This window comes from Leopardus geoffroyi, chromosome B1, assembly GCF_018350155.1.
Source record: "Leopardus geoffroyi isolate Oge1 chromosome B1, O.geoffroyi_Oge1_pat1.0, whole genome shotgun sequence".
In the NCBI taxonomy this organism is placed as follows: domain Eukaryota; kingdom Metazoa; phylum Chordata; class Mammalia; order Carnivora; family Felidae; genus Leopardus; species Leopardus geoffroyi.
In genome coordinates, this window is record NC_059327.1 from 105,118,778 (window position 1) to 105,144,946 (window position 26,169).

A 26,169-nucleotide genomic window follows, 5' to 3' on the forward strand; every position below is an offset into this window, starting at 1 on the left:
TTAGAACATCTATCTTCTTTATTCTCACATCAACTTTGACAAATACAGTTCTCTATAGATACTTTATAAGTTGAAAATTAACTATCATTTCAGTAAAAAGCCTAACCAACTGTGATTCATATCATCATATCTAAATCAAGAAAGGCATTAGTCAAATGCAATAGTTGTACTAGAAAGTACTAACAGGTTGAACAAGTTAAATTCAGCAGGCTTTTTAGGATCTCAACCCTGTATCTATTTTCAGTCCTTATCTTCAAACTGAGTCTTTAGTGTGTGTAATATAACCTTATTTTACATACAATCTGAGCCAATGAAAAGCTCAGAATGGCTACTAAAATGCATCACAGACCAAAACAAAAGTCTGATCTTAGGTCAGTCCTTATTCATTTGGTAACAAAGGCAATTCCACTTACAGAAAACATACTACCACATTTCAAAGGTTTAAAGTTTCATTAGAAAAATTATACACAGAATAAAAAATATATTTTTCAAGAATAATGAATGGTATTATTTCATTCATCAAATTCATTTAAAACATGAGTTACAGTACAGAAAGAGAAATGACAGCATAGTTGTATACAACCAACTGATCTGCAAAACCAGTCTCTTAAAAACAACACACCATATGGTTTTAACAAAAGGCAACTACAGTTCCATTTTCTAAGGTGTCTTAAGGGTTTTCTGTAATTAGTTTTTATATTAAGTTTTCTCCATAACAATTTTAAAGATGTTATTTCCTCATCACCAATTACTTTATTCCCCAAAACACCTGATAACCAGGTCTCTCTGTTGTTGCCTCCATTTTCTTTATTCTGCTAAGGGATATGAAGCTGCTTTCAAGGTCAATCCAAGTTCAAGTCTACACCAAAGTTCTAACACCTGGAGATTTGTCCTTCTTTGCTTCTTAAGAAGTGTGATTAACAGCCATCTGTAGCAATGCAACTGAAATTATAATGAGCTTTTTCTCTTTTTTTTGTCTGCCTACTCAATTCTACCTTTCCCTCTGCCCACCGCTGGGCACACCAACCTCCTCCAGCAGATTTAGATTTGGGAGGAGGTGATTTTGTTCAGAGTCTCTCAATGTCTGAGTAGCAGTCAAATCGTATGAGTTCAAGACTCTTAAAAAAGAAAAAAAAAGTTTCTTTTTATTGTTTCATCAAGAAAATGTTCAAACCCTGACAGAAGTTAACCATCTGTCCCAAATCCATTCCATCAAAGCTCCCAAAGAGCTTTCCATTTGCTGTGACAGCAGTGGCAGGATGGCTACTATCATCTGTCTTGGCACTGGTGTGATACTACAGATGGCTCTTTTTCACTGTTCACTTAAACTACTTCTAAGAAGCAAAAGCTTTTGTAATTACTTGGAATCTATCAGAATAAACTGGTCTCTGAAAGGAAGGTATTTGTTGCATTGTTCAGTTACATGCACACGACCAAAGGCAGGATGATGTTGATCCTGGACAACAGTGTGTGTGACACACAACAGTGTGTGTGACAACTGCACGGGAGATTGGCTAAGGTGTTCCTGCAGCTTAGAGAAACTATAGCAGAGTGCCAGGTGGAAGTGAGTACTACACTAAGTCTCCCAATGAGAACTCAAACTACAGTAAAGAAGGTGGAGGGGCATTAATAGACCAGTGTCTTAACAAAGTTACCGAGGTGGAAAGCCACCTCTGTGTGCTCCTCCGCGGCCCCCGCGAAAGCCACCTCTTTCTCCTCGGAAGTTAGATCGGTTTCTTTCTCGACCACGGCCAGCAGAAGTTCCACCCCTTCCTCCACCCCTGGGAGCTCCACCTCCCCGATCAGATTTAGACTTGGGAGGAGGTGATTTTGGTCGAAGTCTCTCAATTTCTTCTGTACATCCAGTCAAGTAGGAATTAGGAGCACTAAAGTAGGATGCATATGTTTCTGCATTATAGTTGCTATTTGTAAGAGTCGGTCCAACTGTAAGCCAGCCTGAAATAGGGGGAAAGAAAGATTATCTTTTTTGTTTCCAGTTCTTTCTTACTGGTCCCTTAGGAGCTATTTCAAATCTCTAATGCATTTTTAAAGATGCCCCTATCACCTATTCATCTTTTTATAGAAAACATGGTATTTAATAATGGTCATACAGACTTCATAGGTATATATCTTTTATTTCACCTGCATGACTATAACTTATCTTCCTCATCTCCATCCTTGTTTCACATTCTGTGAGAGTAGCACTTAGAAAAAAATTACACACTACACTGAGTTTGGGCTCAGTGAAAATGTAATAAACTTTATTCACCTTCCTAATTGGGGAAATGATACCATTGTTTTCTGGTTAAAATCCTGGAGCCAACTTTTGCCTCTACTCTCAACAATATTACCCCAGATGATAGGTGCTAGAAATTCAACCACTAACCTCCATGCTGCTCCTATTCATTCCCATTTTTCCATCTCTACCTCCACCCTCAAACATAAGTCTTTCTCTTTTTTTCAAAATAGTAAATTCACATTACACTGATTTCACAAAAAGTTAAAATTTTGGGGGCGCCTGGGTGGCTCAGTTGGCTAGGCGACCAACTTCGGCTCAGGTCATGATCTCGTAGTCTGTGAGTTCGAGCCCCGCGTCGGGCTCTGTGCTGACAGCTCAGAGCCTGGAGCCTGCTTCGGATTCTATGTCTCCCCCTCTCTCTACCCCTCCCCTGTTCATGCTCTGTGTTTCTCTGTCTCTCAATAATAAATAAATATTAAAAAAACACTATTAAAAGTTAAAATTTTGAAAAGACACCACCACTATACATGTAAGCAAAGAAGCCAGGTATTTTAGTTACTAATAAAACAAAGGTCTGTATTTCACAAATATATGGTTATTTTCTTCAGGATGATTCATTCATTTATGCATTTCTTCATCATATTATTTACTGAATAATCTGAATGTTGGGTATAAAGAAGTGAGGAAGACAATCTTTGCCTTCTATGAGACTGCATGTTGGAGAAACTGATTATAAACATAAGCCCAATGAATGTGTAATTCATCTAATGGTAAGTGCTATGAAGAAAAAGAAAACAGAGTAAGGGGAAAGACAGGAGTGGAAGGAGGGGAATGAAGCAGGAAGGTGGCCAGTTTAGATAGAGGTGTGAGAAAAGGTCTGTCAGGTATTTGAGAGGAGAGGACCATGAAGAGACAAGAACGAACTCGGCATATGTGAAGTACAGCAAGAGGAATCAAATACATCGTAAGAATTTTATATTACAGAGCACTCTGTACCATTTCTTGACACCTATATCCCAAGGGACCAAAAAGATTTTTTTGAGTTTTTCTGAGGTCCTACCTGGTCGAATTGTACTATCTCTTCCAAATAGATGAAGGCGTCTTCTACCAAGACAAAAATGTTCAATAATATGAAAAATTTCTACAGGCTTTTCTATATTGCCAATTTCAGGTTCTTCTGTGATAATCAAGTCAATGTCAACATTAGCATGGATGAAGTCCCCATCTGTGCTACGCTTAACAGTTCCTTTGATCCCCATAAGGCAGTGTTCCTAAAAAACAATAAGAGCAGGCCAATTAATCTCTTCATCAACAGTCATATTTCATAACATTTTACATTCCTGATGTCCCCAATTCTAAAACAGACTTCATTTCTTCAAATCTTTGGGATATAGTTCTATGGACAAAAACACTATAGGAAAGCCTGGATCTCTGGATGTGGGAAGATTGCCAGGGAAGCTAGAGACAACAGTGTTAAACTTGGGGCCATCACATTTTAGAATTGCATCAATGACCATGGAGTCTTTCTTTCTGCAATACTAGATAATAACTTGTTTCTACCAGTTATGGAAACATGGCACTTGACCTTGGAATCTTAAAAGGATGTTATACTGGGCCTCAAATAATCCAAGATCAAAACTATATACAAGATGCCTTTTTATATGGAGAAGAGCCTTTTAACATGGATACAGACTTCTGATTTTCACATTTTCTTATGTTGAGTAATTAAACAGTTTTTTTGTTTTTTTTTTTTTCATTTGTTTTTTGACCTTCTCTATTTAATCTGACTGGCAGGAGTATGGGTTAAATTAATCTCTCACTTGACTCCATGAACCATGGCAAGAGTAGCTTAGGCTCCCTTCAAAGAATTTTCAAAAGAATTTTGAATTTTCCAGTTTAAGAAAGACTTAATATGAAAGACTCCCACAAATGGCTCCCTAAAGAGTGAAAGACTGGGACAAACTTTTAAAGCCTGATAGTAACAGGGAAGTTGTATAGAGCAGAGGTTCTCAAGGGTTCTTGTGTAGGTTCTCAGGGTTCTTATATAGGAAAAAGGGAAGGAGAAAAATATGCTTCCAAGGCAGCCAGCTATGAGTCTTGCTACTGCCTCTTTTTTGTGGGCTCAGCGAAAGGGAAAAAGTCTGGTGGGGCTCAGAGGTACCAAAAGCCCATACATAAAGTGATTTAGAATTAACAGCAGTTTAGGACATACAAAAATATATACTACCTTCTCCCGCACAGTGAAGGCTGAATTTAACATAGTGAATAAAACACAGTAAACAAAACATAGTGAATTTAAAAATTAAACTTGATGTAATTCTATACTGTTCAATGCCATTTGTGCAAATCTAAGAAAATAATCTTTCTACCAAAATTAAACAGTATACAGTCATTTGGAAAAGCTTGAGGAAAAATAATGAAAATAAAGAAAACAAAACAGTAAAGGCAATACCTTTGTTCTCTGGAAGACAGCCTTTGGATCTAAAGTCTTAGTCTTTCCAGGATTGTTTTTATTGGTTTTAATCCAACAAATATCTTCACATCTTCTGTAACCCCATTTGCGTAAACACTAGAAATGAAAGAATTAAAAAAAGAAATCCTTAACTAAAAGAAATAAACAGTACTTAAAATAACCAACCAGTATTAAAAAAACGCCCTAGAGGTTTGAGACACTAAATCCAAGATGTTATAGTAATTTTTAGTGCAGAAATAGAAAAAAGGAAATACTAAAGTCTTTAAATATATGGCCATTATATAGAAAGCATAAATACCTTTCAGATATTAATATAATCTATATAGTTAAGTATCAAAACATAGAAAGGACTACATAGTACTCCAATCCTTTAATACTACCTTCCATTGTCATCAACAGAAAATGGGTTTTAAATCATAAAACATTCAGTCCCTCTTTAATCATAAAATAATTCAACATGATTTGATTCCTAGCACCTCAATTTCCTATCCTGACAAAGCTAAAAACTATTGAACATATTCTAATTGATAGCTTGTTTTCAAATGAGTCTTATGTTATTTTTACATACTTAATACAACTTCAAAAAACTCAAATACTTAAAATTACGTACCTTATTACTTGCTAATACCATATATAGGTGCTGACTAGCTGGTGGGAATAAAAACAAGACATGTCCTTACCCCCTCATTGATTTAAGAGTAAAGTAGGGGGAAATAAGCAAATAGTGCAGGACGATAATGTTGGTATTGTTCATGTCAGGAATGCTCTTATTGTGTAAACTCTTATCATGAGAAACACCTCAAAATGAAAACCTGGATTTTTATTTTAAAATCTAAAAATCAAGATCAGTATCTGTTCCTGTTGACAATTATCTGTTTTGCACTGGAAATTCCTTATACATCACAAGGGTCTATATCTTCGTGCCCTAATCAATTAACAAAAGCTCATCAGGATTTCTTATGCTGAATTATTTTTGTAATCGTTTTTGGCCCAAATCTGCTTTTACCAATATGACAGACTGCTGCATAAATAAAACGATAAAACCTCCTAATCATTTTCAAACTAATTTGGGAGGCAGAAGGCAAGCCCCAAGCCAGGCATTAGAGCTACAAAGGGTAAATACCAACATATCTGTAAAAACATATAGTATGTTTCTATTTTCTTAGCTTTTCCAGAACATCTTGGAAAGGCGTCAACAAAAAGTAACTATTCCCAATCAGAATAGTTATAGTCTTACCTTGGGAGTTAATAAACGACACAAGCAATAATATTTTTCAATAGTCTCAAACTTGCTATTTTATAAATAACAAAGTAACTGTAAAACTTCAGGATTTTAGAACAAATTTATCTCAATATAATCCTACTTAAATTCTTCACCTGTCAAATGGACACTTCCTAAAACTGCCAAGATTAAATGAGATTGTCTGCTGTATAACAAGTAATACGTCCTAAAAATGGAAGGTATCATCTATTAACAAGTGAGGAAACTGAAACCCACAAGTGTAAATATCTCTTTACCCAAAGTTTTACTGCTGGACAGCAGAACTGAGACCAAAACTGAATGAAGCCTTCTAATACTTAGCCACAATGCTCCCATTATTCTTAGGTAAAAAAGCATATGCTATTTTGTTTCCATTTAGAAATTCAAAATATTGCAATAAAAAAAAAGAGTTCTGAAATAAAGTAAACATAAGGCGCTTAAAAAAGAGGTGTTATGTAACTTCCTTGTCACCCTTACTCAATTATTCAAACTATGTGTTCCGGATGCTCTGTTATTTTTCCAATTTGATTTGGCTTCTATTTGGAATTCAGGAGTTAATGTTATTCAGAATACTTTTTAGCTATTCATAATGAGCAGTAAATGACACTAAGCAGCTTGTTTTTGAGTTGCAGTATCAAATGCCTAAACCGTTCTCTTGAAGTTGTAATAAATCATATTTTGACTTCTTGAACCCTAATGCTAGCTAACCAAAGGGTACTACTGCCTTTTGTACATTCTTTTCTAATCACATTTTTTTCCTTCTGAGTATTTTAGCAACTATTCAAGAAACAAAGGACAAAATAACATCTATCTTCAAACTTTTTACATTTTTTCCTATGACTAAAAATCCACTTTAAAAAAATGATCTTACCACTCTTCCAAGGTCCAATCCCTCCCCAGAACCACACCAGAGAAAAATAAATGATCGTGGAGCTGCAATCTCATCAATTTCTAACTTCATAATCTGTAGGAAACCAAAACAATATTGCATAAAAGTATTTTGTTTCCCAGTCATTCTAAATCCAAAAGAATAACCCCTGAGATTTATCAAGACTTTCAGTAGATCTATTTTTAGATGTACTAATTTTCATTAGAAAATAAATTTTATCCTTAGAACTTATTCTACTGTTTTCTTATTCTATATTAAGAAAACACACACACATGCACACACATATACATACACTTGACTTTATACAGAAAGAGGTTACAGGGAACCATATTTATAGAATTACGGACTTTTGTAAGATGTAATTTGAGTGCAATACTTTATGATTCACAGAAAAATAAACTGAAAAAAAGAGGTTAGGTTAAATTATCCCAAAGTTAGGGGCAAAATTAAAATGAAATATAGTAAATGTTTGGGGAATATTTAGTTTCCAGCATCTACAGAAATTCTAGATAAAAATAAATCAATATGCACATTTTATTATAATGACCATTTTAGTTCTAAAATGCCAAAAAAAATACAGCCCAATTTTTCCAAAGAAGATCTACAGATCACTAACAGACACATGAAAAGATGCTCAACATCACTCATCATCAGGGAAATACAAATCAAAACTACAATGAGATATCACATCACACGTGTCAGAATGGCTAAAATTAACAACACAGGAAACAACAGGTGTTGGCAAGAAGGCAGAGAAAGGGGAACCCTCCTACACTGTTGGTGGGAATGTAAACTGGTGCAGCCACTCTGGAAAACAGTATGGAGGTTCCTCAAAACGTTAAAAATAGAACTACCCTAGGATCCAGCAATTACACTACTATGTATTTACCTAAAAGATACAAAAATACTGATTTAAAGGGATACATGCACCCCAATGTTTATAGCAGCATTATTGACAACAACCAAACTATGAAAAGAGCCCAAATGTCCATAAACTGATGAATGGATAAAGAAGATGGGATATATATTCAGAATGGAATATTACCCAGCAATCAAAAAGAATGAAATTTTGCCATTTGCAACGATGTGGATGGAGCTAGAGTATATTATGCTAAGTGAAATAGTGAAAGACAAATACCATATGATTTCACTCGTGTGGAATTTAAGAAGCAAAACAGATGAACATAGGGGGAAAAAGGAGACAAGCAAACCATAAAACAGACTCAACCTCAGAGAACAAACTGAGGGTTGCTGGAGGAGGGGTGGGTGGTGGGATGGGCTAAATAGGAAATGGGCAGTAAGGAGGGCACTTGTGACACTCACTGGGTGTTGTATATGAGTGATGAATCACTAAATTCTACTCCTGAAACTAATATTACACTGTATGTTAACTAACGGGAATTTAAATAAAAAACTAAGAAAAAAATTACAGTCTATAATTTTGTTTGCCTTGTATGTGCTGAGTATTCACATTAAAAAAAAGTTCCTCAATAATTCTGTAAATTTTGGGATAATACATACTCATATAAAAGACTATAAAACCAATCATTTTATGACATTCTTTTTCTTCTAGCTTTCTGCCACATTTCAGAGACAGACCATGGTTCAAGCAGATATTTATATTTCATTTATTTAAAAAATTTTAACTTTAGTAACATCCATTTGAGTTATAACCATATCATCTCTAACTTAATGTAAATAGAAAAACATTATTTGGCAATAATAATGGAAGTAAGTTACAATATGTATTAACCTACTGAGTTTTATACTTCTTTTAAAATCTTGAAATCTCTCATCTAATATTCTCATAGGAATATGAATAAGTAAATATGTAATACACACATACACATATTCCTACATATTTATACATGAAAGAGCTAAAATAAGTGATGACACACAACAGTGAAGAGCATCAAGCAAATTACTCTCTCAACACTGCAGTTCTAAATGCTAAGTGCTGGTATTTTAAAAAGCTGGTATTTTAATATCCTTTACCAAAATCCATTGATCACTACTGACTCTCTAATGTGAAAGAGAATACCTTGTGAAATCCAAACACTTTTCTTATTCATACTCTTTATTTATATTCTATTTATTATTTTAACTATTGGTACTTTCTTTAGGATATTATCATATAAAAGTTAAAAACTTAGGGCCTAGGGCCAGACAATACTTTTCAATATGCTAGCCCGAGTTGTTCAGTGAAATTAGACTGAAATCAAGAATATGCATATAAAATGGAATTCCTTTATTTCAGAAATCCTATTGGTCTGTTCTGTCACATGTAAGTGAAGCTCCTGTGCCTTCAGTGACCAAACCTCAGAGACTGGCCAGAGAAAAAAGTTCAACCTAATTACAGCTGACCCCTGAATAACATAAGGGCTGGTCGCACCAACCCCTACCGCCCATAGAAAATGCAAGGGTAACTTCTGACTCCCCAAAACTTAACGACTAATAACCTACTGTTGACTGGAAGCCTTACTGATGACATAAAGAGTCAATTAACACATATTTTGTATGTTATATGTATTGTATACTCTATACTTAAAGTAAGCTAGAAAAAATAAAATGTAACTTAGAAAATCATAAGGAAAATACATTTACACCACCGTAAATAATCCACACAAAAATGGAATCATGCAGTTCAAACCCACTTTGTTCAAGGATCAACTATACTAATCAAAGACATAAAGATTTATTTTTTTCAATTTTTTTTTTTCTGACTAAACTCACAAAGATTGTTTTTATGTATTAATCAATTTTGATGAGGAAATGGTTAAATAGGTATTTCTTAAACACTGCTGGAAGGAATGTAAATTTGTGCAACCTATCTGGAAAACTTCTCAGCAATAAGCATCAAAAGCAGTATGTCTTTTACCTTAAGTCTTGGGAATATAATATACTGTATAACTTTCTGAATTTCAACAATAAGCACAAATTACATTCATCATCAGAGGATGAGATTTTTTCAAAGTGGTAAGAGCCATAAAAATACAAATAAAAATGTGAGTGGGATCAAAGAAAGATAAAAGGAAAAGCTTCCAGGAGGAAAAACTGGAGGTGTATCTTGAAGATTAAATAATATTAATAATAGTAACTATCATTAACTCAGAAGAGGACATGCAAGGATTCAGCATGGTTTCCTATGAAACAGCAGCTTTACAGTGTCAGTCCTTTCCTTTCCCTACTTCCCTTCTGTGCTTAACACTCTTGCCTACTCTCTCCTTGAAATTCCCTATTCCCTTGGCCCCTAGGACATTCATATTCTTGGTTCTCCTTATTCATTTCTGACCCATTCTTTTGATCTTCTTTTACATGTGCCTCTTAAATGTAAAAGTTTCCTGAGGCTTTACTGTTAATCCACATTTTATCTTAATTGAGACACTATCTCTGGACAAATTCATCCATTCTCATGGGTTTTATGTGCTTATCTTCTAAATCTGTATTTTGAGACCAGATCTGTCTGTCCTTTGAATTACATATTCCTATCATGACTCCACACGGATGTCTCACATACACGTCAAAATCAACATATTCAATATGATCTAATCCCTTTAATCCAGCTTTTTAAAATGTTATTTATTTTGAGAGAGAGAGAGAACATAAGCAGGGAGGGACAGAGAGAGAGAATCCCAAGCAGGTTCCACAATGTCAGCACAGAGCCCCATGCGGGACTTGAACTCACAAACTGTGACCTGAGCTCAAGTCCAGAATCAGATGCTTAACAGACTGAGCCACAAGGTGCCCCTCTAATCCAACTCTTAAATCTACTCTTTCTCAGCTGGTGAAAACTCAACTCACTTATCCCAAGATTCAAACCTCTGCATCATCCTTAACTCTCCCCCTCAGTCCAATCACTAGATCTCACCCAAGTATCTACAAAACATTACTAAATTTATCACCTTTCTATTCTTACTACCATCACTCTAATTCAAGGTCCCTTCATCTCCTAACTGGGCTACTGCAACAGTCTTTTAACTGCTCTCTCTTTTTCAGACTTTTCCTCTAGTCCATTCTCCACACACTAATATGACACTTTAAGCTGTTTAAAGCCCTTCAAAGACAACTTAATGTCTTCAGGAAAAAAGTCTAAACTTCTAAGAAGACATCATCTCAAGAAGAGTTCCAACTTGTGTTCTAACAACATCAACCTACAAACCAGATATTCTTTCCCACCATCCCTTCTGCTCTTGTTGTTCCTTTCACTTGGAATCACTAGCCCATCCCTTTCTTCATCTGGCCAATTCCAACTAGTCTATTTATATTGTTAACATGTCACTTCCTCTTTGTTCATGTGACCCATCCTCCAAGGCTTGGTCAGTTTGTCTCAGATCATCTTATACAATCCTCTGTTATCGAACAAAATAATAATGCAATTATCTGTTTAGATCAATATTTATCCCATTTAACTATGTGCTCCTTTAGTCCAAGTACCAAGTCTTATTCATCTTCGAATCTCCAATACCTACCACATTGCCTAGTACAGAGTGGTACTCAACAAATATTTGTTATTTTTGTTACTGATCAGTAAAAACAGATGACTTTACGTAACTAACTGTAGTTATCAGCTTGCTTAATTTTATTTAGGAAAATGTAGCTTTATCACAATTATACTGAAATTACATATCTTTTTTATCCATTATAAGTTCCTTGAAAAGTAGAAATCGTTTTATATCTATCTCTGTATTATACTCTAATGTTTACTAAAACTTGGCAAATGCAGAAAGAGTTATCAATCATTTAGTTTTTAGACTTTTCTAGCTAGGACTCTAAGACTGGAATTGTGAGTCTTCTACAGACTACTAACTCACTGCCTGCTCAACTTCAGCCCCAAAAAGAAGAATCAGACCAAAGATATTATAGTATTTGTTAATGTACCCTGGATCTTCTGTCACATTATATGCTATAAATCTGCAATTATGATTCCTAAAAATGTAAGAATATTTATAATCTTCTCACCAAATAATATATATTCATTTGAAAAATAAATAATTACAATGTAGAAAGTTTCATCATACATCATCCCAAGTCCAGCATTTTTCATTAGCAGTGATGCCAGTTTCTCTGTAATATTCTTCTAAAGGGGGTTCCAGAAGAATCACATCAAATTTAGGTGTCAGTTCTCTGATGTCAAAGGCTTCTATATCTGCTTGTAAGTACCTATTTGATTAAGGCATAAAAAGTGACTAAGAGTTTTTCAAATACCTTACAGATAATAAAGAAAGGAATTTCGTAAATATTACTAAACACTATTTACAAAGTAATCATAAACTAGTTACTGAATACCTTTTTATGCAGGACTATCTTCAGTATAGATAGTAAACCATCTACCAACACTCTTCCCTAGAAGATGGATATAATCACACTACAAGCCAATAGCATATTCCCCCATGTATATCCAGAATGTACTTCTCTCATTTTTACAGTGAAAACTCATACTACTATGTAAGTCTCTGAGCCCCATTCCATCATCATCTGAATTCTCTAAGGAATATCACATTATTTCTTTCTTAATTAAGTTAGAAAAACTATTTGTAAGCTTTAAAATTTAGAAACACTGTTTCTAGAGATGGATGTAATTTTCTTTTATTGTTTATTAGTAAAATTATTTCTCTATTAATAGTCTTTTATGGCTAACTAGTATGTTACAACTAGTCATTACTGAAAAGTTATTTCCACATAGTATGAAAGTAATTTAAATATAAACTACTTTAAATGTAAGACTATTTTTAAATTAGATATTAGAGTCTGCTAATATTTTTCTTCACACAGACTTCTTTGCGGCTCTTCATCACTAACAGTACACATTTTAGCAAACTGTTCGAAGTAAGCTAAATGTGAAATAGGCAGATTCTCTAATTTCAAAGACTTTTTATACATTTCTGAGAAAAACGTTCTGGTTAGCAAAGGTTAACATGAATTTTCATATTCCAAAATGCTATGAATAGTATCCCTGAATGCTGAGTTATAATTAATTTTTATTCTTTTCCTTCATCTAAGTTTTCTAAACTTCCTTCAACAAATAAATTACTTTTTGAGAGAAAAAATCACTTGAAAACATTTTAGGAAACTCAAGAATACAACAAACACGAATGATTTTTCTAAGAAAACATTTAAAGACATTTTCAGGAAATTAACTGAAAAAAAAAAAAAGAAATGAGAACCTACTGGTGTACTCAGCACTGGAGTTTCAAACACATCTATTTTACCAAACTGAAAACCACAGTGTGTTAACCCTATGTAGGTGCTGAACTTTTTTCAAATAGAAAGGTTACAGGATAAAAAGACTGCTATTTTAAGGCTGAGTTGGGAATAAAAAACAATTGAGAAAACACACTTACATAGGAGGAGTGTTAGATTTAGCTATTAACTCATCCTTGAGCCTGATGAGCTCCCTCAGTTTAGGGTATTCTTCAAATCTGTCAGCCAAACCTGAGGAGAAAAAGTAGTAAATTCTAAATTTTAATACTCTTTAAGTTAGTATCAGTGAATTCAAAGGGTTACGGGCCCTCTCAAGAAACAAAACAATAGACAACGACCACTTTAGTCTCCTGTCCTTTTAAAAAAAATTAATTTTAAGTATTTTCTTGCACTGATTTTTTAAAAATGTTTGTTGATTTTTTGAGAGAGGGAGCACAAGTGGGGGAGGGGGAGGGGCAGAAAGACAGAGGGGGTCAGAGGATCCGAAGCAGATCCTGCGCTGACAGCAGCTAATTGATGTGGGCTCAACCTCATGAACAGTGAGATCATAATCTGAGCCAACCAGGCACCCCTATTTTGAGTATTTTTAAAACAGTTCATATCTAATGTCCCTAATCCCATATGCAGGCAAAGGTCCAGATGTTCTAAAGCCCAGTTCAAATCAATACACCATTTAATTTCTCATATTTAAGTTAAATCTGCTCATACATAGCATTAAGTTTCACCATTCTGTTCTACGGAAAAGAAAAAACACTGCCTTCTATCAAGTTTTCCCCCCTTTTTTTTTAGCTAGAAGAATTCTTTTCCCTTAAAAATCTAGTGATTATTGAGGTTGGTAGTTAGCTTCTTAAATAGTTATTAAAAGCATAGACAATATTTCTTCTCTTTTTTGTGATTACATACAAGGAGAAACAAAGAATAGTTACAGGTAAGAGAAACCCTGCTGATGATCTTAAATTAGTTGGCTATGGCTCATGGACACAATCCTGGAACAAATCTAGTAAAGAAGATAATGAGTCCCTAGTAGTCGATCAGCTCTCACCTCCAAGACAACTTGTTTTCTCTATGAATATTTATAACTGTAAAGATTTCACATCTCCATATTATAAACCAAATCTTCACATGTATTTTCAGGCTTAAGATCTTAAAAAAAACATGTATAAGTACGGCAAAGAGTACTTAAAAACAGGAGAGTCTCTGTTCCCATATCCTCAAAAATATTTTAGATCTTTGAGCTCAGAAAAGATTTTAGGTAAAACAGCATATTGCCTGTTTAAAAAACTGTAGGGATAAGTGCACTCGAATATCAAGGATTCCTAAAAGCTCTTATTTGGTTTTCTTTTCCCCCCCACATGAAACATATTCCTAATAGTATAAATCATATAAGCAACTTAATTTAAAAACCAAAAGTACAGATATTAATAACTTTAACATCAAAGAGTAAAAATGAAAGATTTTGTAAAGCCTCCTCAATCAGTGGTTATAAAACAAATTTCAAATAAAGCAAGTTTGAAGATGTTATTATAGTCAGGTTTTAATCACAGTAGAGTCAGGTGTCTTTAAAAAACAGCTTTCCTAAAGTATAATTGATATATAAAAACCAAACATATTTAATGTACACAATGTGATGAATTTAGATATATGCATTCACCTATGAATTATCACGTTCATAGGTGTAACAGACCTATCCATCATCTCTAAAAGTTTTCTTGTATTCCTCTTGGTGTGTGTATGCGTGTGTGTGTGTGTGTGAGGGTGTGCATGTGCGTGCGCGTGTAGTAAGAATACTTAAGATGAGATCTACCCTTAACAAATTTTAAAAATTTTATTGACTAGAGTCAATAACATTGTTGACTATAAGCACTATGCTATACAGCAAGTCTCTAGAACTAATTCGTCTTGTATAACCGAAACTTTACACCAATTAACAACTCCCTATTTTCCCCTTCCTCCAGTCTCTGAAAACCACTGTTCTATTTTCTGCTTCTAGAAATCTGACTATGTAGGTATCTCATGAAAGTGTAGGTATTTATCATATTACATATACTATTTTAGGTACCTCTGTAAGTACTTGCATATTTGTTCTGTGACTGGCTTATTTCACTCAGCATTATCATGACTTTTTATGCTGCATCTAAATTTTACTCATGAAAACACTAAAATCAGTTTCTACTTCAAAAGTAACACTGCCTATAAGCAACAAAAATCAGATTACATCAAAATTAAAAATTTTTTTGTGCTGCAAATCATTCCATCAGGTAAATGAAAAGACTACACAGAATGGGAGAAAATATTTCCAAACCATAGGTCTGAGAAAAGAGTTATACTGAGAATATATGAGGAACTCTTATAATGTAATAAATAAAAAGACAAATAACCAATTAAAATATAAGCAAAGGGGGGCACCTGGGTGCTCAGTCGGTTGGGCGGCCGACTACAGCTCAGGTCATGATCTCGCGGTCTGTGAGTTCGAGCCCCGCGTCGAGCTCTGCGCTGAGAGCTCAGAGCCTGGAGCCTGCTTCGGATTCTGTTTCTCCCTCTCTCTCTGCCCCTTCCCTGCTTGCTCTCTGTCTCTCTCAAAAATAATAAACATTAAAAAAAAAAAATAAGCAAAGGGTTTGGATATTTCTCCAAAGTAGGTATTTAAATAGCCAACAAGCATGTGACAAGATGCCTAATATCATTAGTCGCTAGGAAAATGCAAGTCAAAATCACAATGAAATATCATTTCATACTCACTAGGATGGCTATAATCAAAAAGATATATAATAGTAAATGTCAAGCACAGGAAGAAACTGGCAAGAATATAAACTGTTTTGAAAAATAGTTGTGTAGTTTCTCCAAAAGTTAAACACAGAATTAACACATGACCCAAGAATTCCATTCCTAGGTATATACCTAGGAGAAATGAAAGCGTATGTTCACACAAGAACTTCACATGAATACTCATGCAGCACTGTTTATAACAGCCAAAAAGTACAAACAATCCAAATTAATGAATAAAATGTGGTATATACATATAATAATGGAATATTATCTGGCAGTAAAAATAAATGAAGTACGGACACATGTCACAACATCAGTGATCCCAGAAACAAGGTGACAAGTGAAAGAAGCCAGTCCCAAGATACCACATATTGTCTAATTCCATTTATATGAAATGTTTAGAATAGGCAAATTGATAGAGACAGAAAGTTAATTAATGGTTACTTAAGGCTGGGGGGAGTAGTAGGGGAGGGAATGGGAACCGACTGCTAATGAGTACTGAGTTTCTTTAGGAGAGATGAAAATTAGATTGTGGTAATGATTGCACAAACTCGATTTACTAAAAAAAAAAAAAAAATTGAATTATATCCTTTAAATGGGTGAGTTCTATGAATTCTCTCAATAAAGCTGTTTTTGTAAATGCAGGGATAATGCATTTGACGGGCTTATTAGTAGACTGAACAGGGGCTGAGGGAAGAATCTCTGGGCTTGAGGATATCTTAACAGCCACCTCAAAAACTGAAAAGCAAAGAGAACAAAACCTAAAAAAAAAAAAAAAAAAGAAGCGAAATAGATTATCCAAGGACTGTGGGACAACTACAAAAATATAAGATGTATAACAGAAATACCAGAAAATAGAAAGGAACAGAAGAAATAGTTGAAATAATAGTATTTCCCCAAATTAATGTCATCAAACCAGATTCAAGAAGCTTAGAGAACACCAAGCAGGATAATGCCAAAAAAAACCCCTAAACCTATGGCATATCATTTTCAAACTACACAAAATCAAATATAAAGGAAAAAATCCCAAAGAAACCGGAGGAAAAAGACACCATACCTATGGAGGAACAAAAATAACAATTATCCAACTTCTCAGAAACATGCAAGCAAGAAAAGATTGGAGTGAAATATTTACAGTGTTGAAAGAAATTAAACACCAACCAAGAATTCTATACTCTGTGAAATTATTCTTCAAAAGCAAAAGAAAAATAGACTTTCTTGGAAAAACAAAAATTAAGGGAATTTGTTGCCAACAGACCTGACTTGCAAGAAGTGTTAAAAGAAATTCTTTAGGGAGAAGAAAAAAAAAATAACATAGATGAGAAAATCAGATCTACAGAAAGAAAGGAAAAGCAATGAAGAGGGAATAAACGAAGATAAAATAAAAATGCAAGTATAGTCACAGAACCAAACTGGAGAAGGAAAGAAGGTAGGAGGAAGGAGGGAAGGAAGGGAAGGGAGAGAGTAACACTGCTAGATGGAAAAGGAGGGATACTAGAAGTACTGAGATTGGAAATGGGAAGCCAAACCAGGAAAAATAATTTTGTTAGAAATAATACACAAAATGGATAAATCACATGAATGTAATCAAGGGTTAGCAATAGCATATTCCCAACAAATCTAACATACCTACATCCCTGATGAAATTCTGAGGTCTATGTCCGGTGTCTACAAAATGTTGGCAGTAATCATTATGGGGATTTAAACTCTGCGTTCCCTAAAGAAAAAGTCAAAATTAAATTAAGAGCATTTACTCTAATAGCAGATGCACTAACTCTGTACTTTATTTTTTATTATGAGACCATACAAAATCGAAATTGATAGATTAAAAAAATTTAGTAATATTTGAAAACACAATAACTGACAGCATTACTCTTCAGTAGCTACAGACATTAATACAGCATTATCTCATCCCAAAGCCAAATATCAGACTATTTCAAGAATAATTTTAAATGATTCTTATTTTAAAATAATGATCCCTCAATAACTGAAAAAATATTGAAAATAAGCATTTAAAATCTTTTCATGCAGAGATGAAATGTGAAAGGCTATGATTTGAAAATTTACCTTCAGAAAAGTACTAGAATCTTTATAAATCTCTTCTTCATATGGCAAATTCTCTTCTTCCTGCTGCATTTCTAATTCATCCTTGGAAAAGGAAGATTAAGTAAACATTTTATGTATACGAAGAATATTTTATATATTTATGATATCTTGAGTATTAAGACTCAATATAAATATTTTCTTTTCCTGAGATACAGTAAGTTTTTCAAATTATCATTAAAGTCAAACACTGAAGACTGCATTCTCATCATTATTCACTTAGTTATGTTTATAATAAGTAAAAATTTTCATCTTATCAATAAATTGATAAATCAATATAACTACTAATTTTGTTGACTGAATTGTCTAGAATTATCTCATATATCATACTATTAACATTAGAATTTAGTTCAAATCATGAAAGATATGACCACCAATGGGGCAATTTTATTTCTATTAAAAACCATATGAAACTCTTTTTATAAATCAAAAATGTTAAAATATGAGGAACTGTATATGGTAAAATATACATATTTATACAATCACAATATTTAGTAAGTAAATAAAATAAAATGATCACAATAAAATAATCACTAATTTTAAGTTGCATATTAACATATACCAAAATGCAATGCACAAAACTGTATTCATGAGATTGGCCAATTATATCACTGAAATTCCTTGAGATTTACTGAAACTATTTATTCCCATCTCTATTAAATATAGTTGTACAACAATCAACTTTAAAAAATGGAGATAGGCTTTTTAAACATAATACTTTTCTTTAAAATCTTCAAAATATTATTTTATATCTTCAAAATATTTTATATATCTTCAAAATACCTTTATATCTATATTTTATATCTTCAAAATATCAAGATACTTTATATCTTCAAAACATTATTTATTTTGAGACAGAAAAAGAGAGCAACATGCACTAGCACAGGAGATGCAGAGAGAGAGAGAGGGAGAGACAGAATCCCAAGCAGGCTCCACACTGCCAACACAGAGCCTGATGTAGGGCTTGAGTTCACAGAACCATGAGATCATGACCTGAGCCAAAGTTGATGCTTTAACTGACTGAGCCACCAGGGGCCCCTTTTCTTTTCTTTTTCTAAAGTAGGCTTTACGCCCAGCACAGGACTTGCACTCACAACCTGAGCTGAGAATAAGATCCGGAACCCCAACTGACTGAGCCACCCAGGTGCCCCCATAATACTTTCTTTTCAACTAAATATTGCAATTATAGGTTTAGAAGTTAGGTTTTTTCCTTCAGCCTCTTTCAGAGACAATTCTACATTGCTGTCTAGCGCATGAGATGTTCAAAATATTTTAACTGTATTACCCAATATAATAAACATGGAATCACACAACTCTCAAAAAAGACCATATTCTAGCCACTTGAAACCTGATCCAATTATCCAAAGTTTCTGATACACACACTTCCTTACTCTTACTAAAGAATATTACTGTCAGTGGCTACTAGGCCTTATGCTTTATATGTCACCTCTTACATTAAAATGAGGAAACTGAAATAAAGATCTTAATTTAATCGATTACAGGCATACCTCATTTTATCGTGCTTCAATTTATTGTACTTTTCAGACATTACAATTTTTACAAATTGAAGGTTTGTGGCAACTGTGCTCAACAGACTTGAGCAAGTCTATTGGCACCACTTTTCTGACAGTATCTGCTCATTTCATGTCTCTGTATCTTATTTTAGTAATTCTGACAATATTTCTAACTTCTTCATTACTATATTTGTTATGGTTATCTGTGATCAGTGATCTCTGATGTTACTATTGTAATTGTTTTGGGGCACCATGAACCAAGTCCATACAAGATGGTGAACTTAATAAATGTGTTTTCATTGCTCCACCAACTGGCTGTTCCCCTCTATCCCTCTTCTTGGGCTTCCCTATTTCCTGAGACACAATACAGAAAATAGGCCAATTAATAACCCTCCAACATCCTTTAAGTATTCAAGTAAAAGGAAGAATTGCACATTTCTCATTTTAAGTCAAAAGCTAGAAATTACTAGCTTAATTTTCCTTAATGAGGAAAGGCATGCAGAATCTGAGAAAGACCAAAACCTATGTCCTTTGCACTAAACAGCTAAGTTGTGAATGCAAAGGAAATGTTTTTGAAGTAAATTAAAAAGTGCTACTCCAGTGAACACCCAAATGATAAGAAAGTGAACACACAAATGGTAAGAAAGGGCAACAGTTGTATTGCTGATACGGAAAAAGCTATAATAATATGGACAGAAGATCAAATCAGCCACAACATTCCCTTAAACCAAAGCCTAATCCAGAGCAAGGCCCTCGCTCCCATCAATTCTATGAAGGCTGAGACGAGAGGAAGCTACAGAAGAAAAGTCTGAAGCTAACAGAGGTTGGTTCATGAAGTTTAAGGAAAGAAGCCGTCTCAGTAACATAAAAGTGTAAGGTGAAGCAGCAGGTGCTGATGTAGAAGCTGTAGCAATATTGAGGCAAGACCTTCACCAACAAAAAAAGATTATGACTTGCTGAAAGCTGAAATGATGGCTAGCATTTTTTAGCAATAAAGTATTTTTAAATTAAGGTATACCTTGTTTTACCAGACATAATGCTATGGCACACTTAATAGGCTGTAAGATAGTATACATCTAAGTTTTATATGCACTGGGAGATCAAAAATTTCATTTAACTTGCTTTATTGTGATATTCACTTCATTGTGATGGTCTGGAACCAAATCTGCAATATCTCTGGGGTATGCCTGTATACATATGATACTGACGGTTATTTTAGAAAGTTTAAAATTAAGTTTTTAATCAAATTTGTTTTCCTGGATAACAATCTATTATTGTAAGGACTTATTTTTTCCTGACCATAAAATTTCCCTGTTCTCTACTTGCCTTATATTCTTCCATCTTGTCTTCGTCTGTCTCCCCTTCATCCTGATACTTCCGTTTTGCATTTGGAGCAGAGGTATCATAGGAAGCCCTGAAAATTAAAACTGATGTATCATACACAGATATAGAAAGATGTACCAGTGCAGCTATTAATGTTAAATAACAGTTTATAAAAACAGAGTAAGGTACATTTTTCCTGATTAAATACAATCTATCCATCTGGTTTATAAATTTAAAAAGTCACACAACCTGATTGATAATTCTGTATTTTACTTTTATGAGAAAGCAACCAAATCAGAAACTAAGCTTTTATAAGGAATGTATGGCAAAAATAAACTTCCATATTACGTATCATATAATTTGTCTTAAGCAAAATTGATGTTCAAATTAAGAACTAGAATACTGAAAAACTCTGAAGTGCTTTGTGAACTACCAAATGAATACCATTTTTAGGGTAAAGTGTGTTTTCTTTTATAAGAAACTTATAAATATAATTATTTATTTATGGTTTTTAAGCTAACCCTTAGTCTAACATTCCATTTTCTAACTACTTTATGAATGGGAACTTAACATATTCAGAAAAATAAGTATTTCTTAATTCATGAATAATAAAAACCCATGTTTCTGAAGTCTTTATTTTTTTAAATGTTTATTTTTGAGAGAGAGAGAGAGAGAGAGAGAGCACACACGCATGCAGGTGAGGGGCAGAGCAAGAGAGGGGGACAGAGGATCTGAAGTGGGCTCTGTGCTGACAGCAGAGAGCCTGACGTGGGGCTCGAACTCACAAACCGTGAGAGCATGACCTGAGCTGAAATCAGCTTAACTGACTGAGCCACCCAGGCACCCCTGAAATCTTTATTTTGATGCTTGTCACAACAAGCATTAATGCTTCCATAATGGAAAATCTATGCTCTACTTACCTTCATACCTAGGATTATCTGTTTATTAAAACAATAAGCCTTTCACAACAGTAACATCACTAAAAAAACCCAAACAAAAACTATTCAACTGACCTGCAAGTTTCTCTTGTTTCAGCAATTTCTCTCTGCTCATCTTTGCTATTTAACACAGCACCAATGCTGTCAGCACTTTCAGCTCCCAACTGAGAAAAGGCAAAATGAAAAATTAGATCATAATGCATTGGATTGCCTTTCCAGACATTTGTAGCAACATTTAATATATCAAGTATTTAAAAAAAAAACAACCAAAAACCCTAACTTCCTCAGCAAGCAAATGGCTTAATTACCTTGCAGGAAAAACAGGAAATACCTTGGAACAAAACTATGTTAATTAAGAACAAATCTGAGAGTTGGCAAGCATTTTATACTTTCATTATATTTGAAATTTAAGACAGTTTTAGCCAATCCTCTACTTTTTAAGTAAATAATAAAACATAATTTGGTAGTAGGAGCAATAACAACAAAAAAGCAACTAACATATAGTATATATAGGGTGGTAGGCACTATGTTAAACACTTTGCATCCATCAGCTTACATATTATATCTTATTTATCCCATGCTGTAATAAATATCTATCCAGTTTTATTCAAGCCAAGTCTTTATATAGTGATTTACAGGCACAATACTGAATTTTAATACCTAAAAAATGGGTATGAAAATTATGTTTAGCAGTTGGGAATTTTGCAAAATACAACAAATTACTAGTTGAGATAGGCTGGCTACATAGGATCAGTTCATGGAAAACTTTAAAAGCCAAACCAACAGGGGCACCTGAGTGGTTCAGTTGATTAAGTGTCCAACTTGAGCTCAGGTCATAATCTCACAGTTCATGGGTTCAAGCCCTGCTTTGGGCTTGTGCTGAAAGTGCAGAGCCTGCTTGGGGATTCTGTCTCTCCCTCTCTCTCTGCCCCTCTCCCACTTGTGCTCTCTCTCTCGAAATACATAAATAAACCTTAAATAAGTAAATAAATAAATACGAAACCAACAAGTGCAGAATGCAATTCGCAGGCCATGAGGAACCATTTAATACTTTTAAGTACAAGAAGGACAGGAGGAAATCTGCACTAAATAGCCTCTTAGCTCAGGAAAGGGAAGAAGATACACTAAAATATCTGAGCCTCTAGTCCCCAGCCTTGATCTTAAATAATTGTCACTGCCTTTTTAGTCTGCCCACTTCATGACCTCCCTAAGGTTTCTCCAATATTAAATCTCTTCCAATTATAACTGTTGCTGAAATTTTAATTCTTCCATAAAATCTTCCTGAACCCTATTCTCATTAGTTAGAAGACACATCTACTTCCCATAGTTAAATGTTAACTTTTTTCCCATGACTGACTCCTCTCTCTGTTTGGATGAGTACAAGTTAGCTCCTTAAAGAGTACATAGAATAGCCTGCTTCCATTTTCTCCTTTTTATCTTATTTCCTATTCAGATCATAGCACTTAATACAGCTTTCAATGATTTTACGTTTTACTTTTGTTTATTCCCTATTTATATTGTTTCATCGTCTATCACAACTTCCAAGTATATTTATACTTCAATTATTTTATCTTTACTTTTACTTACTTCTCCCCAAGTGACATGTAAGCTCCCTAAAGGGAGGAACTCTGTCTTCTTTGTATTTGTATGTTTAGCACCTTGTATGATGCCTGACTCATAGCAGATGCTCAATATTTAAATGAACTTAGATTTCCTACTAGAGTCTACATTAGAATACAATGTATTACAATAGAAATGCCTTAAGCCAAAATTCTGTTCATATATAATTGTTATCTCATGCCCACCCTCCAAAATCATGGAATGACTGGAATAGGTAAATCATAGATTTTCCATTATGGAAGCACTAAATATATTATTTGAATAATTAGGAAAATTTGGTATCATTTAAAAGCATATAGGATTTAAAATTTTTTTTAAAAAATTTCAGGGTGCAGAGGGAGAGGGAGAGAGAGAGAGAAAGAGAGAGAGAGGGTGAATCTTAGGCAGGCTCCACGCTCAGCATAGAGCCTGACCCAGGCCTCAATCCCATGACCCTGGGATCATGACCTCAGCCAAATCAAGAGTCTGATGCTCAACCAACTGAGCCACCCAGGCACCCTTGTATGATTTTTTAAAATAAAGGTACAGCTAAGTAAAAAGCAGGCATAAATGGCTGATGTTTAACAAGTAACAAGTAACATAAATAACGTACTTAACAGTAAGGACAACATAAGCTCCATGGAAGAGCCTAATAAACCAGAGAGAGATCACAATAGCTTTCATTACAAAGTTCTGACCTGAGCTGTGCTATATTGGATGGACAGAATCAGAAAGTTAGGAGGACAATTTTTACAAAAATCATAAAGTATTTATTGCACAAATCACATTCTGGAGAGTAACAAACCATTCTGTATTGTTCATATGGAGAAGGGCAACTGAAAGAAAGGCTGAAATTAGCTGGTAAAGTGGAAGTCTGTCAATGATATTGGACATTTTTACTTAAGTGAAATGGTTCCTATCCAACTAGTAGAGTAGGAGGCTGCTAGTGTACTAGAGAGAGCATAGAAAGGCCTAAAACTGCAGCCTGTAAACTTACCAGTTTTGTGGACTTTAGTATGTAACTTAATTTTTCTTTAATATTTGTTTAAGTAATCTCCACACCCAATATGGGGCTCGAAGTTACAACCCCAAAATCAAAAGTCCCATGCTCTACTGACTGCGTCATTCAGGCAACCCTTAGTCATGCAACTTAAATTCTTTGAGCTCTTTTTTCTGCATCTATTAAGATGCAAATAGTATCTGACTTGTATGAATGAAGATAATGTATATAAAAAGCTTAGCAGAGTCTTGATACATAGAAGGGATACATAGAATTAACAGCACCCATTATTAAATTTTATGCACTATGTAAGCTCTTTTAGGGTAGGGACTACTTTTTATTCACAGTTGAATTGCCAATGACTACTAGATCCCCTGGCACATAGTAAGACACTCAAAAAATAATTGTTTATGGATGCATTTTGACTCAAATAGAAGTTTGAATTGAAAACTAAAGAATAAGAATACCTTTTTCCGTGGTAACAAAGCTATTAAACATTTTGAAGACAACATGCTAAAACAAATTGGGAAAAAGAAGGCCTGGAAAAGATACCGGATTTGTCCTAGATCATGCCAGAGGGACAGAACAGATCTGATTCCAAATTCCCACATTTTAAACACTATACCATAAACCTTTTCATTGGATCATAAGAGTATAGGTTTCAGATTTCCATTTACTAAAACTAAGTCTCATTACTGAAAAAAAATAACATTAAGATGTCTCATTACAGCCTCTTAGCATTTCCTCCATCACTTTTACTAATATGAATGACAGAATGGGAAACACAACCTCTTAGAGTAGAAGTGTACATCTGCATTTTCTGCATGTGTACTCTCCTAATCAAGTGTTAGCTTATACACAAGAAGCGGTGAAACAAGCTTTGGTGAGACAAACCTGGGGTCAATTTTCTGGCCTAGCGATAAGTGACATGAAGCAAAAATTACTTAACCTCTCTGGCCTCTCTTTCGTTATTCGGTAAGTGAAGATAATGCTACCTGTTTCAAGGATTTGCTACAACTGATAGGAGTTACGAATTCATACATGAACGGTGGGTGATGACGAAGACACCATACACATAAACATACACATACACCAGACACATACACAGTGGACTGCAACACAAAAGACGCACAATCTAAAATTTACGTTCAGGCTACTTCCGATGCAGTCTTTAGACATGATCCCAAAGAAAATACTATGAATCTATTTCACAAGGAAGCCACAATCTCAACGAGGTGCTAAGAAGAAAGGCAAAACACAGAATACGATGTAAACAGTGAAAAGAAACTTAGTGGATAACAAGTCACTCCTTGCGTGAACTACGGTAATTTATTTACAAAGACCAAATCTTTGTATCCCCATCATTGAGCCCTGCGCCAGACACTAGGCGATTCCATAATGTTGCTGAAGACCAAGAGTGGCATTCGGTTTAGCAACACCACAATCGCTGCACAAAATGGAGAATATTCGGGGTACTGCGTTAGATGAGAACAAGGGTAGGGAGGCCTTAGGATCATGGTCGCGAGACCAGAAAGGCAGGTTCTGCAGTAGATAGGGAAAGACAGCGGGGCGGAGGGCAGGGGAGAGAAGCGGGAACCGCGCACGCGCATTCGCGATCCCTCCCTGGGCCGCGGACCTGCTGCGCCAGGAGCTGCCGCCGTAACTTCTGCCGCTCCCGGATCTCCTGCAAGCGGCTGTCCATATCCCAACTCTTGTTTCCCACTGCCCCGAAAACTTGACAATTAGCAGACGAGTACCCTCCCAATTTTTCACCGGAGTCTGTGGAACAAGATTCGCCAGGACCTTCAAGCAGCAGGATGTCCCTTAGCCCTTTCTCAATAGGTATTTCCGGCGCGGCCAGGA

At 34.7% G+C, this 26,169-nt stretch overlaps 1 protein-coding gene across 3 annotated transcripts; it reads right to left on the reverse strand.

Annotated features, from left to right (window-relative positions):
• Window positions 1-367: 367 nt before the first annotated feature.
• Window positions 368-26,073, reverse strand: METTL14 (methyltransferase 14, N6-adenosine-methyltransferase subunit). 3 transcript variants are annotated; one of them, XM_045469061.1, is made up of 11 exons: window positions 25,943-26,073; window positions 21,783-21,871; window positions 20,773-20,873; window positions 17,897-17,977; window positions 17,459-17,546; window positions 13,204-13,294; window positions 11,881-12,022; window positions 6,845-6,937; window positions 4,692-4,808; window positions 3,300-3,510; window positions 368-1,956 (listed from the first exon to the last, which is right to left on the reverse strand). In XM_045469061.1, exons 2-11 carry the CDS (start codon window positions 21,820-21,822, stop codon window positions 1,652-1,654), a joined length of 1,269 nt encoding a protein of 422 aa, XP_045325017.1. In that variant the 5' UTR covers window positions 21,823-21,871; window positions 25,943-26,073; the 3' UTR covers window positions 368-1,651. The 3 variants fall into 3 exon arrangements, with proteins under 3 accessions (XP_045325017.1, XP_045325009.1, XP_045325028.1); XM_045469053.1 differs by having other exon boundaries at window positions 20,773-20,860; window positions 25,943-26,050; XM_045469072.1 differs by lacking the exon at window positions 21,783-21,871 and having other exon boundaries at window positions 20,773-20,860; window positions 25,943-26,060.
• Window positions 26,074-26,169: the final 96 nt, after the last annotated feature.

What these genes read in the sequence shown, in the direction of transcription:
- METTL14 (XM_045469053.1), bottom strand. Translation starts at nt 26,008, where the DNA reads ATGGACAGCCGCTTGCAGGAGATCCGGGAGCGGCAGAAGTTACGGCGG. An exon ending in GAAACAAGAGAAACTTGCAG is followed by an intron (nt 20,861 to 21,782) that starts GTCAGTTGAATA and finishes TTTAATTTTCAG; the next exon opens with GGCTTCCTATGATACCTCTG. An exon ending in AGATAGTACAATTCGACCAG is followed by an intron (nt 1,957 to 3,299) that starts GTAGGACCTCAG and finishes CCCCTATTTCAG; the next exon opens with GCTGGCTTACAGTTGGACCG.